The sequence below is a fragment of the Ailuropoda melanoleuca genome, chromosome 5 (genome assembly GCF_002007445.2).
Source record: "Ailuropoda melanoleuca isolate Jingjing chromosome 5, ASM200744v2, whole genome shotgun sequence".
Classification (NCBI taxonomy): domain Eukaryota; kingdom Metazoa; phylum Chordata; class Mammalia; order Carnivora; family Ursidae; genus Ailuropoda; species Ailuropoda melanoleuca.
Genome location: NC_048222.1, coordinates 41219474 through 41237248, shown reverse-complemented (window position 1 = coordinate 41237248; position 17775 = coordinate 41219474). Strand labels below are relative to the sequence as shown.

The 17775-nt window shown below is 40.6% G+C and overlaps 1 protein-coding gene across 1 annotated transcript in view; it reads left to right on the top strand.

Annotated features, from left to right (window-relative positions):
- ZWILCH (zwilch kinetochore protein) overlaps positions 1-17775 on the top strand; it is a 34601-nt gene that overhangs the window by 6524 nt on the left and 10302 nt on the right. The window contains exons 4-14 of the mRNA XM_002914263.4: positions 2104-2222; positions 5230-5429; positions 6388-6458; positions 6793-6948; positions 8429-8500; positions 11803-11896; positions 12405-12454; positions 13071-13176; positions 13902-13981; positions 15730-15886; positions 16401-16429. Of these exons, the coding sequence (XP_002914309.2) occupies positions 2104-2222; positions 5230-5429; positions 6388-6458; positions 6793-6948; positions 8429-8500; positions 11803-11896; positions 12405-12454; positions 13071-13176; positions 13902-13981; positions 15730-15886; positions 16401-16429 (1134 nt within the window). The remainder of the gene's footprint in view (positions 1-2103; positions 2223-5229; positions 5430-6387; positions 6459-6792; positions 6949-8428; positions 8501-11802; positions 11897-12404; positions 12455-13070; positions 13177-13901; positions 13982-15729; positions 15887-16400; positions 16430-17775) is intronic.

Below are 17775 nucleotides of genomic sequence, written 5' to 3'. Positions count from 1 at the left end.
TTAAAAAAAAAAAAAAAAAAAAAAAAAGGAAACAACTCCCTCATGCTCTCCCTTGAAAATCCCCCTGGTAAACACTGATCTCTCCTCCCTTGGTGTAGTTTTATCTTTTTAAGCGTGTCGTGAATGGAATCATAGTGTGTAACCTTTTGAGTCTGGCTTCTTTCACTCTGTGTAATACCCTTTGAGATTCATCCACGTTGTACGTGTATCAGTGGTTCATTTCTTGGAATTGCTGAGTAGATTCTGTGGTATGAACGTACCACCGTTTATTTATCTAGTCACCCTTCGAATGACATTTGGGCTGTTTTCTGTCTTCAGTGATCATGAATAGAGCTGCTGTAATCATTTTTGTATAGATTTTTTGCGTGAGTATGTTTTTTCTTTACAGTAAATACCGAAGAGTGGGATTGTTTGAAATTAGGTTTAATAATGCTTTTTATTTAGTCTCGTATATCTGATAATACCATTTCAATGCATAGTTAATATAAAAATCATTAATGAGATATTTTAAGTTTTTCTCCCCCCATATTGCATCTTCAAAATCTGGTGTGTATTTACACTTATCTCTTCACTGGTCTGGCCCCATTTCCAGTGCCCACTAGCTACGTGTGGCCAGTGGCTGCTGTATCGAACAGCACAGCATAAGCAGCTATGACTCATGAAGTTCTACTTTAATTTTTGTTTGTGGAATGTAACAGAAAACTTGTTATCTTTTGCATCACTATAATTCCAACCTGAAGCCTTTGTGTTTTAATTATGGTGTTTTGGCAGAGCAATTATAGTGATTTTTACTGAGTGGTGGTAATGCCGTCAGATTACACAGTTGCTTTGAGGCCAGAACGCATTCCTTTGACTACATTGTTTCCTGAAGTAGATTGGAACAGACTCTAATGGGAGAAAGTAGAGGTACTTTTAGAAGGAACTCTTCTGTTTGTTTTAGGACCCTCATGCTATCTGGTGAAGGAACGGGAGCTTTTCATTTTAATGCATACAAAAGCTCTTTTTGAGGAAGGGGGGCAACTTTGTCTTTTATGTTAATGAAAGGGTGTTATTACAATGCTTATCTATAGTGGACAGATGCTTGGGAAATAATGATAGGTGAGTTATGTGGTTGAATTTAGACCTTTGTTGTGGGGAGAAGGGAAAATGTATGTAGAGCAAAAGTTGAAAAAATGAAGATGTTCAGATGAAGATGAGTCACCTAGGAAAAGATAAGAATGACCCAAGGTGGGGCACCTGGGTGGCTCAGTTGTTAAGCGTCTGCCTTCAGCTCAGGGCATAATCCCAGGGTCCTAGGATCGAGCCCCGCATCGGGCTCCCTGCTCCACAGGGAGCCTGCTTCTTCCTCTCCCACTCCCCCGCTTGTGTTCCATCTCTCGCTGGCTGTCTCTCTGTCAAATAAATAAATAAAATCTTTAAAAAAAAAAAAAAAGAAAGAAAGAATGACCCAAGGGGGATGTGGAAATGTGGGTTAGCATCCTAGTGAGGACGCAGCTCGCCGTTGTGGGAAGGTCCCTGGAATTGGGGCCCTGGCATTTTTGGATGAGGAGCAGTCAAAATGGCTGTTGTATCTGCAAAGATCAGTAGAGCTTAAAGCATGAATTTTAGGTAGATGGGTATTAAACAGAAGAAAAAAATGACATTTTGGGTACCACTAGTTCTAGGAACTCTTTGAAAAGCCAGGCCTAGAAGGGACTGAGATCTGTGATCTGGCAAAATAAATTCAAGTTGAGGAAATATCTGGGTCTGAGACCTATTAAGCAGGCGGAGTATTTACTGCCCAAAGAGCTTAATGGAGAAGATCCTGAGTTTTGAAGTTAGACTGTCTAGATTCAAATCTTGCAGTTGCCACTCACCGGCTGTGATTCTGGACAAGTAAATGAAAAGCTGTTTGCTACCTCAGTTTTCCCATCTATAAAACAGAGTTAATGGGGCACCTGGGTTTGGCTTGGGTCATGAGCTTGGGGTCGTGAGATCGAGCCCTCTTGGGCTCCATGCTCAGCACAAGTCTGCTTGAGATTCTCTCTCTCCCTCTCCCTGTGCCCCTCCTCCCCAAAATAAGTAAATAAAATAAATAAATAAATAAAAATATTATTTTTTAAGCCTTTGGACAAGGAAGAAACAAGTCATGTTGAAGAACCACAATGTGAAGAAACAGCTATTTCTGATTTCTCTACTGGGGAGAATGTTGGACCACTTGCTTTACCAGTTGGGAGAGCAAGGTAAGTTTTTCTTAGCATCGGGCTAGGAGTAGGGTTGGAGGCTAGGATTTAAATGAAGGTGTTCTTACAAACATTGGGGGGAAAATATGTATCTAGTCCAGGTCCTTCCCTCCCTTCTTCCCCCGCTCCCTAGACATGATACCCAAATCTCCAGGGGATAGCTTTACTTGAATATCCCATAGGTGTCCCAAGCATGACCAAGAAGACCATGTCAAGGTCCCTTTCTCCACTCCCCCCATACTGGTGGTTCTTGCTTCTCAATTGTTCTCTTTGTATTTGGTTCCCCTCCAGTCTTTCATCCTTGCTGCTGCCAGAGATCTTCATAAATCACTGAAAGCCTGATCATGTTGCCTCCTTGCTTAAAAATCCTTCGGTGGTTTTTGTTGCATCATGATACAGTCCAAATTTCTTATGAATGACACATAGGAACCTTCACTGTCCGGTCCAGAGCTCTGCCACCAGGGGAGCCATTGCCAGCGGGCATTTAGAAATATGCAGGGGTGCTTTCTGGTTGTTACAGTGACTGAGGGGAGCGATTGGCCTGGGTTATCCCGCACGAGGAGGAATTATCCCACCCCAATGCCAGCAGTGCCCCTGTTAGAAAGCCTGCTGCCCCCGTCTGCCTGGCCAGCTTCACTTCCTGCCTGCCTGCTGTGTAGCCACTGGCAGCTCTCCCCGGCTGGCCCGCTCACCTCCACAGCCAAAGTTTTTGCCATCAAGCAGTTCTGGAGGATATACTCATATATTACATTGGACGATAAGGACTATAATAATAATGTTCACAAAGTGACTTTCCTTCTTGATGGTTTTTGTTGGTTTTGCTAGGTAGAAGCTTTTAACATCTTTCTGTAGTTAAATTAGTGTTTTATGGCTTCTTAATTTTAAGTCGAGTTTGGCCTTTTTTCTTTTCTCCCTGACAGCTTAAACATTATTTATTGGTGGTGTTTTCTCCATCCAGTGTTTGTTAGGATTTATCAGTATGCTTATCATTGCCTTGCTTTGCATTTGGGACCTTCCTTTTGGGATTACTGTATTTCCTTTCTGAAGTACAATCCCGTAGAAATCCCTTTGTTGAACATCTGTTGGCAATAAATTAAGTTTTCATCTCTTTGAAAAATTTCAAGTTACATTTTTTGGTAACTTGTAATTTTGATACACTTTCAAATTTACAGAAAAGTTGAAAGAATAGCACAGGAATTTCTGTATACCCTTGACCCTGATTCACCAGTCGTTTACATGTTGCTGCGTCTGCTTTGTCAGTCTCCCTCTCATTCCTCCTCCTAGTCCTCCCCACTCTGCCACCTTACATACTCCTATCACCCACACATGGTTTTTAATGAAATCTTGAGAGAATATTGGAGATACTGTGCTCCTTTACCTCTAAATACTTCACTGTGGATTTTCTGAGAACAAGTATATTCTCTTACATAACCGCAGAACAATGATCAAAATCTGGAAATTTAACAGTTACGGTACTATTATCTCATTCACAGACTACTCAGTTTTCTCTAAGTATTCCAGTGACTAATGAGCTCAAGCATCTTTTCATGTGCTTATTGGCTCCTTTTTTTTTTTTTTTTGCCCCAACTTTATTGAGGTATAATTAACATATCCTACCTCTTTCTTTTGCTTCATCTCGCAGCCTACTTTCCCTCCTACTGAACCTCTACCCCCACCTTTTTGGACTCCCTGCTTGTAGATGGCCACATTCTTGTCACTTGCTGGGGCGTGCGTCTTCATCTGCCTGGTGTGCCCGTCTCCCACTTCTTCACTGGGTGAAATATTTATGTATTTTGCGGCTCAGTTTCCCGATTTTTGTTTCTGGGATACTGGGGTATTGGGATTTATAATTAGAAACATATTTGGTCTTTGTCTGCTGTTCCTGGCACAGAGTTCCTAAAACCCTTAGAATTTCCTCAGTGAGGAGAGAGAGAAAGGTGCCTTCTGTTAATTTTAGTGAGGTGGCTTTGGGGGCACCTGGGTGGCTCAGTCAGTTGAGTGGCTGGCTCTTACTTTTGGTTCAGGTCATGGTCTCAGTGTCCTGGGATCCAGCCCTGAGTCAGGCTCTGTGCTCAGCGGGGCCTCTGCTTGAGGATTCTTTCTCTGTCTCCCTCTCCCTTTGCCCCTCCCCCTGCTCACATACTTTCTGTCTCTCTCTCTTAAATAAATAAATCTTTAAGAAAAAAAAAGTGGCTTTTGGAAAGCCCCTAGGTAATGCGGGGCTTGCGGAGAGGGGCTGGTAGGGTACTAACTCTGTGATTAGAGGGTTAGAACACTCAGCCCTACCCCTCCCTCCAGGGAGGGGAGAAGGGCTAGAAATTGAGTTCAGTCCCCAATGGCCAGTGATTAATCATTTCATGCCTATGTGACTAAGGCTTCATAGAAACCCAAAAGGAGAGTGTTTGGAGAGCCTCTGGGTTGGTGAACAGGTGGTGTTTTGGGGAGAGTGGCTCACTAAGAGAGGGCATGGGCACTCCGCACCCTTTCCCCATACCTTGCTCTGTGCATCTCTTCATCTGGTTGTTCCTGAGTTACACCCCTTTTATAATAAACCAGTGATCTAGTAAGTAAAGTGTTTTTCTGTGTTCTGAGTTGCTCTAGCAAATTAATCTACCCAAGAAGGAGGTTGTTGGAACCTCTGATCTCTAGCTGGTCAGTCAGAAGCACAGGTGGCAACCTGGACTTGCATTTGGCATCTAAAGGTGGGCGGCAGGGGTGGGGGGCAGGCTTGTACGACTGAGCCCTTAACCTGTGGCATCTGTTGCTGTCTCTGGGTGGATAGTGTCGGAATTGAGTTGAATTGTAGGACACCCAGCTGGTGTCAGAAAATTACTCGGTATGAGGAAAACCCCCACACATTAGAGCTGGGTGCAGAATGTTAGTTGGTGACCAGAAGTAGGATCAGTGTCAGAATCGTAGATACCCTTCACGATATCTTTGGAAAAGAAAACTTGATTGATGGACATTTTCTACTTCACAATTTATTCTTCTTACTCTTGTTTTCAAGGCAGTTAATCGGACTTTACACCATGGCTCACAATCCTAATATGACCCACTTGAAGATTAATCATCCAGTTGTCGCCCTTCCTCCCCTGTGGGTAAGGTGCGACAGTTCAGATCCTGAAGGGACCTGTTGGCTGGGAGCTGAGCTCGTCACCACAAATAACAGCATTACAGGAATTGTCTTATATACAGTCAGTTGTAAAGGTGAGAGCTCATTCATCTTACTTTTATGGGGCGGGGTGTATTTATTTATTGGTGTTGTTACTGTGTTGTGGTTTTCACTGAAAACATTGCGAAGAGGGAAGTGCACACAGTGGAACCTACTCTGTTGTGTACCTTGCAGCGTACAGGAGGTATTCCAGAAACAGGTCTCCAAAAATCTGAACAGGAGTTTATGCCTTTGTTAGTTTTATTTGGGTTTCATTTGGTTTATATGTGTGTGTTTTTGGAAATTTTCATTGGAGGATAAAAAAGTAGAATATAATGACCGTGTAATTCCAATCTCATAGTAGATGCTTAATTCTGTTTTTGTTAGTGGCGTTCTTATTAAATCCCCAAATCAGATTTGTGTCCAATGTGCAGGAAACCAAATCTCTGGGTCACTGGGTTTGAAGCAGAGAAAGTTGTATTATCAGAAATGCAGCGCATGGAGAGGGCAGGGAAGTATTCCCAAATCCGTCTTCCCGACTGAGGTTAGAGCAAGTTTTTTATGATCAGAGGGGTTGAGATTGCATACATACTGATGAAAAGGGCGGGGGAAGCTTGCAACTGTGCTTTAGGAAGGGTGGAGCATGCGCATTGAGCAAACATAGGTAACACCTATTCCGTGTTCACTCTGGGGTGGAGATTAACACTGGAACAAGGCATGATTCAGTCCCTGACACCATTTTAGGACAAAGAGAAGGAGCTATGGGCATGCTCCACGAGCCTGTAGAAACTAGTTGACAGGGGTCTTGGGCTCATTCTCTCGGGTAAGGGATGCAGAGCCTTGCTTGTTCATAGGCTGGAGCCGTATCAGTTGACCTCGAGTCCAGGCTTCTGCAGAGCCAGCTAGTGGATTTGTTGTGGTGCCCTCAGAATTTGAGGGGTTGTCATTTTCCAACTCTAATGGTGTAATTTTGAATTGTACCTTTAAAATTATTTTTTCTTTTATGTCTTACAGCTGATAAAAATTACTCTGTAAATCTTGAAGACCTGAAAAGTTCACATAAGAAAAGACACCACTTATCTACTGTAGGTATTTCTCTCTTCTGCTCACATTAGTTTCTTCAGACTGTTATGGACCTACCTCCCTAGTTTAGTGGTTTTTTCACTCCTAATGTGACCAGATGGGTTTTTTTGGTTGTATCAAAATCTTTGTGTTTATTTTCATTTCAGCTAATGACTAAAAATAGATGCTGCCTTGCCTTTTAGCCAGTCTTTGTGATGAGAAAATTATCTTGTTTTTCCATTTGGGATAAAAGTGTGGCGCTTTTTCTTCTGCTGGGAAAAGAACCAAAGTAGCTTTGGTAATGGGCCTCTGGCTGTGTGCAGTGCAGCTAATGGTGGCCGGATGTGCTCTTTTCAGGTAACAGCCAGGGGCTTTGCCCAGTATGAGCTCTTTAAGTCCACAGCCTTGGATGACACACTTCCTACATCACAAACTACAATCACTTTGGATATTTCCTGGAGTCCTGTGGATGAGATTCTTCAAACCCCTCCACTTTCTTCAACTGCAGCTCTGGTGAGTGTGAACCCTATTTTGTGTTGAGTTTATTCAATGCGCATTTACTTTTAACTTGCTTGTTGCTGGTGCTTCATGCTTCCAGCCCCAGGCCCAGCCCTGCTGGACAGTTCTGAGAAGCCCAGCTTACCCGTGATGTCTCACTGGGGCAGCCAGTGGAGGTTTGGCCAGGTGACCTCATCTGTCAGTTGCCCACAGTGGCAATTACGTAACTTAAGAATTTTCTAGCGCTTAATAAATTCTCGTGAGTTGGAACCCAAGTGAAATCAAAGACTTATCTCTCCTGTTCTTAAAAGATTGCAGATATTGGCAACACGTCAAGAGCCATTACACTATTAAGGCTTTTCACCGTATATTTACATTTCTAGGACTCTGTCTTAAGTTAATCAGAATTGGTAGTAAAAATATATGTGCAAAGATATTCCACACAGTGATAATAACTGTGTTTCCAAAATATTAAAAACAAACCTGAATGTTCAATAGGGAAGTGCTTAACATAGATTTCCCTATGAAATACTATACATTCTTCAAATATCATGATTTAAAGTGTCTTTAATGGTAAGAAATGCTTATTTTTTTTTTTAAAGATTTTATTTATTTATTCGACAGAGATAGAGACAGCCAGCGAGAGAGGGAACACAAGCAGGGGGAGTGGGAGAGGAAGAAGCAGGCTCACAGCAGAGGAGCCTGATGTGGGGCTCGATCCCATAACGCCAGGATCACGCCCTGAGCCGAAGGCAGACGCCTAACCACTGTGCCATCCAGGCGCCCCAGAAATGCTTATTGTTAAGCAAACAAAAGGAAAATATACAAAATTTTTTATACAGTAGGACCTCAACTATATTTTTGAAAATTGTGTACACAGAGGCCTGGATGGTGTCAACAGTGGTTCCCTCAGGGTGCTGGGATTATGGATAATTATATTCTTAATGCTTTTCTTTTCCTGCAATAGGAATTTACATACAATGGCATTTACTTTTTTTTCCTTTTACCCCCCCCCCTTTTTTTTAAGGTTTTAGAAAATTCCTGAAACTTTGACCTCTGGCTAGGACAGCACATTGTTGGTTTAGCTAGGAGTCTACTGAGCGTGTTTATTAGGGGGTGGTTATTTTTGGTATGTGGTAATGCTGAGTTTGTCATTGGGTCTTAAGATGTATTTATTTACATTTCTCTCACTTTCTTTTGGAAATTCAGTAGGAAAGGGCAGGAGAGGGTATGGGAAGAGCAGTTGTTCCACATGAGCACAATCCGGTATAGAGAAAGGGTTGGTGGCATGAGTTTAGGTTACCGTCCTGGGAGGGACAGGATCTGAGGCATCTCTGGGGGTGATGTTGTAAATGCAGTATTACCCTACTTATTCAGTTCATTAGTGCCTTATGAAATATGTTTTTTAACGTGTGGGGAGTTTGAAATGCAAGTAACTGTGATTATTATGCAAAGATGGGATTGCCAGTGAAAACTGACTTTGGGAACTTTTTAGAATATTAAAGTGGAATCGGGAGAGCCCAGAGGTCCTTTGAATCATCTTCAGAGAGAACTGAAATTTCTCCTTGTGAGTACCCTTCTGGAATTTGTGACTTGCATTAAATTTTATGTTTTCATAAAAATGTTTGCTGATATCATTGTTACTTGGTTTTGTGTTCAAAATTTGTTCCAATTGTTACGTATTCAGTAGATACTCTCGGCAATTTGGGCAATGTGATTTTACTGCATGGTAGTATAATCTTCTAAGTTTATAAGATTGTAAGTATACAAGTATACAAGTATAATATACTAAGGTTACAAGTATACAAGTATATAAGTATAATATACTAAGGTTACAAGTATACAAGTATATAAGTATAATATACTAAGGTTACAAGTATACAAGTATAATATACTAAGGTTACAAGTATACAAGTATAATATACTAAGGTTACAAGTATACAAGTTAATCACAGGGAGCATTAGTTAGTTAAGAGCTACACTTCCACCTTTGTACTGAAGTATTTGGTTTTTATTCATACAATGGATTCCCCTCTTTTTAGGTGGGTCAGCTGCCAATTTATTCCAAATGCATATATAATCTGCTTATTAATAACTGGGATTTTGATTCATGTTGAAGATTAGTGAATACGTGTTTCAAGAATTTTATGTCTCAGTGAGTTTTACTCTGTTCTACAAATTGAATCTCAAGGGGGTGCCTCATTTTAATGCAGTAGAAATTTGCAATGTCTTAGCCTGGTGTAGAGAGCCATTTACATCCAGTCACTGCCCTGGATTGTTTGTTTTTAACAGCTTTATTGAGATATAAATTACATCCCATAAAATTCACTTGTTTCAAGTGCACAATTCAGTAGTTTTTCATATACCTACAGAGTTGTACACCTGTGGCCATATATAATTTTAGAGCATTTTCATCAAAAGAAACCCCGTACCCATTAGCAGTCATCTCCCACCCCACCAGCCCCACAGCCACTAACCTACTTTTTGTAGTACTTTTACCACATTTCGTTCATCCACTCATCAGCTGATGGACGTTTCTGTTGTTTCTACTTTTTGACTCTCATGAATAATGCTGCTGTGAGCAGTCTTGTGCAAGTTTTGTGGGACATACGTCTTCACATCTTTTGGATGGAGTTGCTGGGTCAGTGTGATAACTCTGTCTTTAAGCTTTTGAGGAGCTGCCAACCTGTAACTGTTTTCCAAAGCGGCTGTACGATTTTACATTCCTAAAGCAGTGTGTTTCAGTTTCTCCATATCCTCGCCAACACTTGCTATTGTCTTTTTATTATGATTATTATTGATTATTTTCGCCATCCTATTGGGGATGAAGTGGTATCTCATGGTTTTGATTTGCATTTCCCTGATGGCTTACTGACTTTGAACACCTTTTATTAGCTCCTACTTATTTCTTTAACTTCATCTCACACCCTACTTCTGTTCCCACTGAACCCCTAACCCTGGCCTGCTTATCGTACCTCGGTCCTGTCACGCTGTCACTTTGTGATGCGTGCGTCTTGGGCTGCCTCGTGTGCCCTTCCCCCCCCATGCTGGATGAGCTCTGTGACATCGTCACCTGGGGTGACGGCCCTGATCCCCCAGAACGGCTTCTGCTGCTTGTGCTCTGTGTGGTGAACACAGTGGTCGGTCTGCTTCTCTGTCTCCCCGCCTGGACTTGAGTGCCAGGTACTCTGTGTGCCCGCAGCCTCTAGCACAGTACCAAGCGCTTCTAATACTTTCACCTCCGATTATTATTTCCCTGTTTGTATGAAACTTGTTTTCTTTTTTCTCTCTTTTCTTTCTGGAAAGCTCCTCTTTTAGGACCCTTCCTGTGGGCTTCCGTCACACTTCTGTCCTCATGTCTCTGCCCTTCTCTCTCCACACTCTGGCAGAGAGAGCTTGTCGTTCAGTGATTTGTTTTTCTGAGGAACTCCAGACTCTCTTCTTCAAGCTGATTCCATTTCCCTTCCTTCCTACTTCCACCCAATTATCTCCCGGTTGAGTAGAGGGCTGTTGCTTCAAACAGTATTTCCAAAATGAAACTTGAGATCTTCTCCATACTAGATTCCTTACAAATTCACAAAATCTTAGATGTGCACCTGGCTGTAGTCTCTCCCAAGTTCAGTCCCCGGTATTTCTGTTAATAGCTACGCTTTTTCTTTTATTTTTTCCATATCTCCCTTCCTCTCTCCTTCTCTCTTTCTCTAATACACTCTTCTTTTTTTCCTTTAAGCTTTTTCACACTGCCCATCTTAGTTAAAGCCCTTATCACCTGCCTCCTAGACCACTCTAATGGTCATTTATTGCTTTTCAACAGGGACACTATGGGCGTTTTAGGCAGAACCATTTGTGCTTTGGGACCATTGTACACATTGCACGATGCTTAGCATCCTTGGCCCCTGCCAGACTAAATGCTCAAAGTGCCCTTGTACCCCCAGTCATTGTGACACCAATAGCTATCTGCACATTTTTCCAAAGACCCCCCGGGGGTGAAATTGATATTACCTGTATTGAGAAACATTATACTTTCTCTTTTCCTTAGAATCCATCCTGGGTGTTTCTGACATGAATTCTTAACTACTTGATCATGTCATTTTCCTGCCAAAAAATCGACACTGGCTGTTGTCTTTCATATGAAAAAAATTTTTTTCGGGTTTTAAATCTGTTTTTCTTTCTAGCCCCTGTTCCTTCTAATCTCATTTCCCACTGTTCTATAGGTGATTTCTCCACCATGGCTGGACCTCGCCCAGCCCTCTTCATCTTACTCCCTGCTCCTTCCTTGCCCGGCAGCCCCTGGTTCCCACATTTGAGTGCAGCTGATATTCCACATTGTTCCCCTGGCCATTCCAGCCTCCCTTTCCTTTGGTGTAGATGTTATATGTACAGACATATGCATTTATATTACGTTTATATAAACTTCCATTCAGTTTCACGTTTTTTTGTTCCCTGATTATTGCACCTGGATTATCGGTCCCTTTTAACCAAAATTATAAGCATTTGCAGGGAAGGCTTGTTAGCCTGGAATCCTTGGTAGCACTGACGCACATGGTGTCACCTTAGAACACCATCTTTGGTACCAGACTGCTGGTGTGTGTCTTGGCACTATCAGTAGTGTGTGACCTTGAGCAAGTTACTTCACCTCTCTTGGCCTCAGTGAAATGGGGATGATGGTAATCTCTGCCTGATGGGGTTTTTTGTGAGGATTAAATACTATACTACATATAAAACACTTAGAACTGTGCCTGGCATGTGGTTAAAACGTTCAAGAAATGTTATAATGACTAATATTATTATTAAATATATTCCTACTGATTAAGCTATGGTTTTTTTGCTAAAAAAATTTTGGATTTCTGTCTTTTTAATCTCCCTTAGGTTTTGGTTACTGGTTTGCGGACTGGTGTAACCGAGTGGCCCGAGCCTCTGGAAGTAAAATCTGCTGTTGAACTTGTGCAGGAATTTCTGAATGGTCCTTGTTTTCCTAACTCACTGTCTGTATATTGTTGATTTTTCTTAGTTGACAATTTATACTTTCTAAACTTAAAAATAAGTTGTCTTTTTAGGCTTGGTATTCTTTTTGGCTGGGAAATTTATAAAGCTGTGAGGTCTGTTGGAGGGACAGATGAATTACTAACAGTAGAGGTCTAAGTAATTTTAAGAATTAATATTGAATTTAGATTTTATATACCACAGCTGTCTATGAGATTGTAGGAAAAGAGGGATGGAACAGAAAGCTTTGAGCACCTACCATGTGCCCAACGTTGTGTGTCAGGGGCTTTCACTGTATCTCAGTTCATCCCCAACCCCTACCTACCTGCTGGGTGTGCATCATACCCTCAGTAGAGAGTCAAGTAATTTGCTAAAATCCCTGGTTATACTTATATCCTCATTTACCATTCAAAAGTAGGATTAGGATGGAAATAATTTAGAAAGCAGAAAAATAAAATCTGAGTTAAGAAGCTTTTCCTCCTTTCTAGACTTAAATAAGCTGGATGGATTTGGTGATTCTACAAAAAAAGACGCAGAGGTAAGCGATTCTTATCAGTTAGATATATGCACTGAAATAGCTTTTAAGATTTGGTTGTACTGCTCTCTTTCACGACATACCATTTCAAGTGGATCTGGTATAGCCAAGGCAGCATTTTGAGGGTAGTTTTTTGTTGGTCTTTAATGTCAGCACTGGTGATCGTTTTTCTTAAGAACTAATATGTACGTATTACTAATTAATCAACTGCAGAGAAGCAGAAATGACTCTGTCAATATGCTGTAAGATGGTATTATTATACTAATATACTATGAGATGGTATGTTAATATGCCTTTCCTGGTATCATTAAATTAAGCTAAATAGGTTGTCATTTGATGAAATAGGAAAATGAAGACAAATGTCATTTAATTAAGTATTTTTGCATCGAAGGAAAGTTGAATGCTTGCTTTTAGGCATTATACTTTTATGATAATTTTAGGGGTCCTGTTTTTCACTGTCACTTGATTTATATCTCCTCATGAGTGAATGAAGGTGTAGAAAATTCATTCCCATCTGTGGATCCCCATTTTCTCAGAGCAGCATTTGAAAGCTCACTGGCCTTAAACTATTCCTTTTCTTTTTTAATAAACTGAGTATTCTCTGATGCTGCTTTTTCAGACAGTGAAGCACGACAGTGCTGCGGTTGACCGCTCCGTCGAGTGTCTCTTCACAGTACGGGGGGATCTGGATTTTGCTGAGCAGCTGTGGTTCAAGATGAGTGGTAGTAGGTGTCTGTCATGATTATGAAATAAAATGTTTTCTGTCATTTGTTAGATTTACTTTTAAGTCTTTGAAAATAAAACAGGACTAGTGTACTACTAGTCTTGTGTGGAAGGCTCGTTCCTGTTTTTCTCAAATTCTTTTTTCTTTTAATAAGATTTATTTATTTTTTTGTCAGAGAGAGAGCAAGAGTGAGAGTGCAGCAGGCAGAGAGAGAAGCAGGCTCCCCTCTGAGCAAGGAGCCCGATGGCCGGACTCGATCCCAGACTACTGGGATCATGACCTGAGCCGAAGGCAGACCCTTAACCAACTGAGCCACCTAGGCGTCCCTTCTCAAATTTCTAATAATGTATTGACACATACTACTCAAGAATTGTACTAAGATAAGACAATTCATAGAGTCTGTTCTTTTCTCCTGCCTTGAGTATAAGATGTAGGTGGCTTTTATGTTACATTTATATGAATCAAAACTTCCACCTTAGTGGAATTATAATTATTAGAAAAAGGAAAAGATATTCCTTAATATTGCACTGTGTTATTTTGTGACAGTGACTTTACTCTCTTACTTTAGAAATGTGTTAAATCTTTCTTTTTGCCTTTAATTTCTTGCCCCTTCCCTCACCCATAAAGTATAGATACTTCTATTTATTTGTGTATCTTTAAGATTGACAATGTATTTGATCTGCAGAAATACCATGAAAGTAATGTTGGACTGACTTGTTTTCCAAGGTGTGATTTCATATCAAGACTTGGTGAAGTGTTTCACACTGATCATCCAAAGTCTACAGCGAGGTGATATACAGCCATGGGTAGGTTTAGTAGTGTGTGTTAGAACACTGTTTCAGCTGCACAGCATGAAGGTTAAGTCATAAGCCTGGAACAGACTGCCTGAGTTTGAATCCAGCCCTGCTACTTTCTTAGCTGTGTAAACTTGGGCAGGTTTCTTTACGTCTCTGTGCTCCAGCTTTCTCATCTGTACAGTAGGGGTAGGAAAAGTACCTATGTCACAGTGTTGTTTTAGGGTTAAATATATTAGTTCATGTAATGCACCTAGCACCCAGCTCATAATTAAGTGTTCAGTATGTGTAAGATACTAGTACTGTCGTTCTCATGTACTACTGATGAGAGCACAAATTGGGATAATCTCTATAAAGCAATTTTGGATAATGCATTGAGATCCTCAGAATGTATCATACATGCCCCTTGAATCATTAGTTTTTTTCTTAGGATCCACCCTAAGCTCATACATAGGAGAACATGTATCAAGATTTTATGTATTAGAATAGTCACCACAGCCTCATTTATAGTAGCAAAAAGTTATAAATTATGTAAATTTCCCGTTAATGGACTAAGTAAATAATAATGTGGCCACATAATGGCATATGTGATCATTGCTAAAATGATGCTGACAGATGATGTGGAGAAATGCTTACAACCTGCTGTAAAAAGAAAGGACTATACACTATTGCATAAAGAAAGTAACTTTTGGAGTGAAAAACCTGGAAATAAATATACCAAAACGTTATAGCAATTGCCCCTGGTGCTAGGGTTACAAATGAATTTTTCCAACTGCATTCTACATTTCTACACTTTATGGATTTTCCACAGTGAACTTGTGCTTTTACAATAAAAAAAAAAGCTAAGTAAAAAAAAACTAGAAACCAAAAGATTCCTCATTTCATAGGAATTCTTTGAAATAGGGTAGCTGCCAATTCATAACTCCAAAACTTGGAAACTTTCATGGGTGTGCACCGAGCTCCATTGCAAAGCAAAGGCATGTGAGCGCTGCCCCTGACTGGGCGGTGGCGACTGGAGGCATTCGAACCTCTGCTGCGGAGGTTTTCTCACATGACTTTCTGTGTTTGTGAGACGTTTGTGAGTATATCCCTGCCGTGTGCAATGAGTGCAAACAACACGGAAATCATTCTTATTAAAGCAAGGGAAACGCCGAAGATAGTTATGCTGGAGATTAGAGATAACAGACATTAGTGAGAAAATGTCCAGTATTTCAGGTATCTTTAAAACGAAGTGTTTAACATTGGTACACGTGTTAGATCTGTAAGTTCACAGCTCTTTTTGATTTGCAGATGAACTAGTTAGTATGTTAGATATTGTAGCCAAGGGGCTCCTTCTGACGCACACAGACCAGCGAGGGTGGGAGTTGTCCCGAAATAGCAGGTGTTCTGTGCAGAGGAAGATGTTCAGGGTTGGGAAAGATGCCCAGTAGCACTTACTCAGCTAGGAGAAAAGAAGTCTTAGTTCCACAGCTTCAGTGGACCAACTGTGTCTTCTCTTTGGTGGAATTGTATCTGGGGGTGGTAAATTGAACCTCTTCATAGTTGCTTTGGAGTAAAGCAAACCATATAGGAATGACACTTCAGGAATGGACATGTTTGTAACTTAGGGCTTTTTATTCAAACAATTTATGGTATCAGGAGACTAAAAATGCATGCTTATCATTTTTAGCTTGTAGCTAATACAGTTTGCCTCTCTTTTGTTTATTGGATTTGTTTATGTTTTGATTTATGGCTTTATAATATTTTTTTTTAATTTCTAGCTCCACAGTGGGAGTAACAGTTTACTAAGTAAGCTTATTCATCAGTCTTATCATGGAACCATGGACACAGTCACTCTCAGTGGGACTATTCCAGTTAAGATGCTTTTGGAAATTGGTCTGGACAAACTAAAGAAAGACTATATCAGTTTTTTCATAGGTGAGTCCCTTTCCCAGCTCAAAAAATTAAAATGCACTTCACAATCATCAGTCATAGGTATTCTCAGATGTTCTCTTTCTACTTGGCCCTAGTCATTTACAGCCCTGTCTTTGGCCCTGGTCCCTGTGAGATCAGCACTTCTGTTCTCTGGCACTTAGTTTCCTTCTTGATAAAGATATTTGATTAAATAGAACTCTAGTTTTTGTTTGCTTGTGTTTTGAGTTCAAACATTTTGAGATCCTACAAGGTTGGTGTAGTAAATAAAAAAACCTTTTTGTGGGGTGCTGTCTTACTACCCAACACTTGGTGGTTTTTATTAGAGGCAAGCTGTGATCGTTACAGAATAGTATTAATATATATGGTGTGACGTGCCAGAAAATTTGGCCATTTCTGAGGAACTCTTTGGCTTGAGCATCCCTTTTATATATGAACTCTGAAAAATTTTACTTAGGTTCCTTAACAAGTAATAGACAATACCCAAAGCTTATTTGCATTTATGTATTTTTTCTTGTAGGTCAGGAACTTGCATCTTTGAATCATTTGGTGAGTTTGGTTTTCCTTTTACTCATTCTACCTGCGGATACTGAATACCTCTTCTGTGCTAGCCTCTGTCCTAGGACCTAGGACACAGATAGATAAGTAGATAAGCAAATAACAGATAAAGTATTCTTTATTTTCATGAATCCCCCTAGTCATTTCATTTGCCTGTTTTTTATTTTAATATGGTTTGACTCCAAACTTTTGACACAATAGTCCTTAAACTTGGAGAAACTCCTTGAAGTCTTATTGAATTGCTAATTCCTGGGCCCCAGTGACTCTGTAAGTGTGGGGCTCAAGAATATGTCTTTTAAAACAAGTCCTCTCCTATTTCAAATGATTCTGATGCTTTCTCCTTACTGTATTCATTCCCTGTTACTGCATGACAAATTACAGTAGTCGCCATCTATCCATGAGGGATTTCCACGGGCAGCACTGAATCCTGTGTATACTGTGTCTTTTTCTATACACACTTACCTATCCTAAAGTGTAGGCACAATCGGAAATTAACGGCAATAACTAAAAATAGAACAATTATAATATACTGTAATAAAAGTTATGTGGTGTGGTCTCTGTCTTTCTCAAAATATCTTACTGTACTCACTGGTCTTGTGATGCGAGATGATAAAATGCCGATGAGATCGAATGAGGTGAATGATGTAGGCACTGTGACCTAGCATTAGACCACTATTGACCTTTCAGGAGGACCGAAACTGTGGAAAGTGAAACCTTAGATAAAGGGGGGACTCCTGGAATACAAACTTAGAAGCGTAAATGAACACAGATGTATTACATCACAATTTCCTGGGATTGGGTATTGGACACATTTTAGCTGGGTCCTCTGCTTAGGGTTTCACAAGGCTGAAATCAAGGTGTCAGCCATCTGCTTGACTAGGGAAAGATCTCTTAGTTCCCTCATTTGTTGTTGGCCGAAATCATTTCCTTGTGTCCCAATGACCAAGATTCCCATTTCGTGGTCCAGAGCCAGTCTCAGGTCTCAGGGGCTGCTTGTGGGTCATTTCCATGTGGCCTTCTCCACAACATGGTGGACAGTTTGTCTTCAGAGCCAACAGGAGAGCATCTCTAATGCTTCACCTTCTCTTAAAAGGCTCACCTGATTAGGTAGGTCATAATGATGACCAGGTGATAATCTCCCTTTTGATTAACTCAAAGTCACTCATTTAGTAACCTTATCATGGAAGTAACATCCCATCATATTCACAAGTTCTAGCCTCACTGAAGGGGAAAGGATTATACAAGATGTGTACTTTAGGCAATGGGAATCTTGGGGGCCATCATAGAATTCCACCTGCCGTATTTACCATGCAGTATTTCCTTAGGATCTCTTCTCA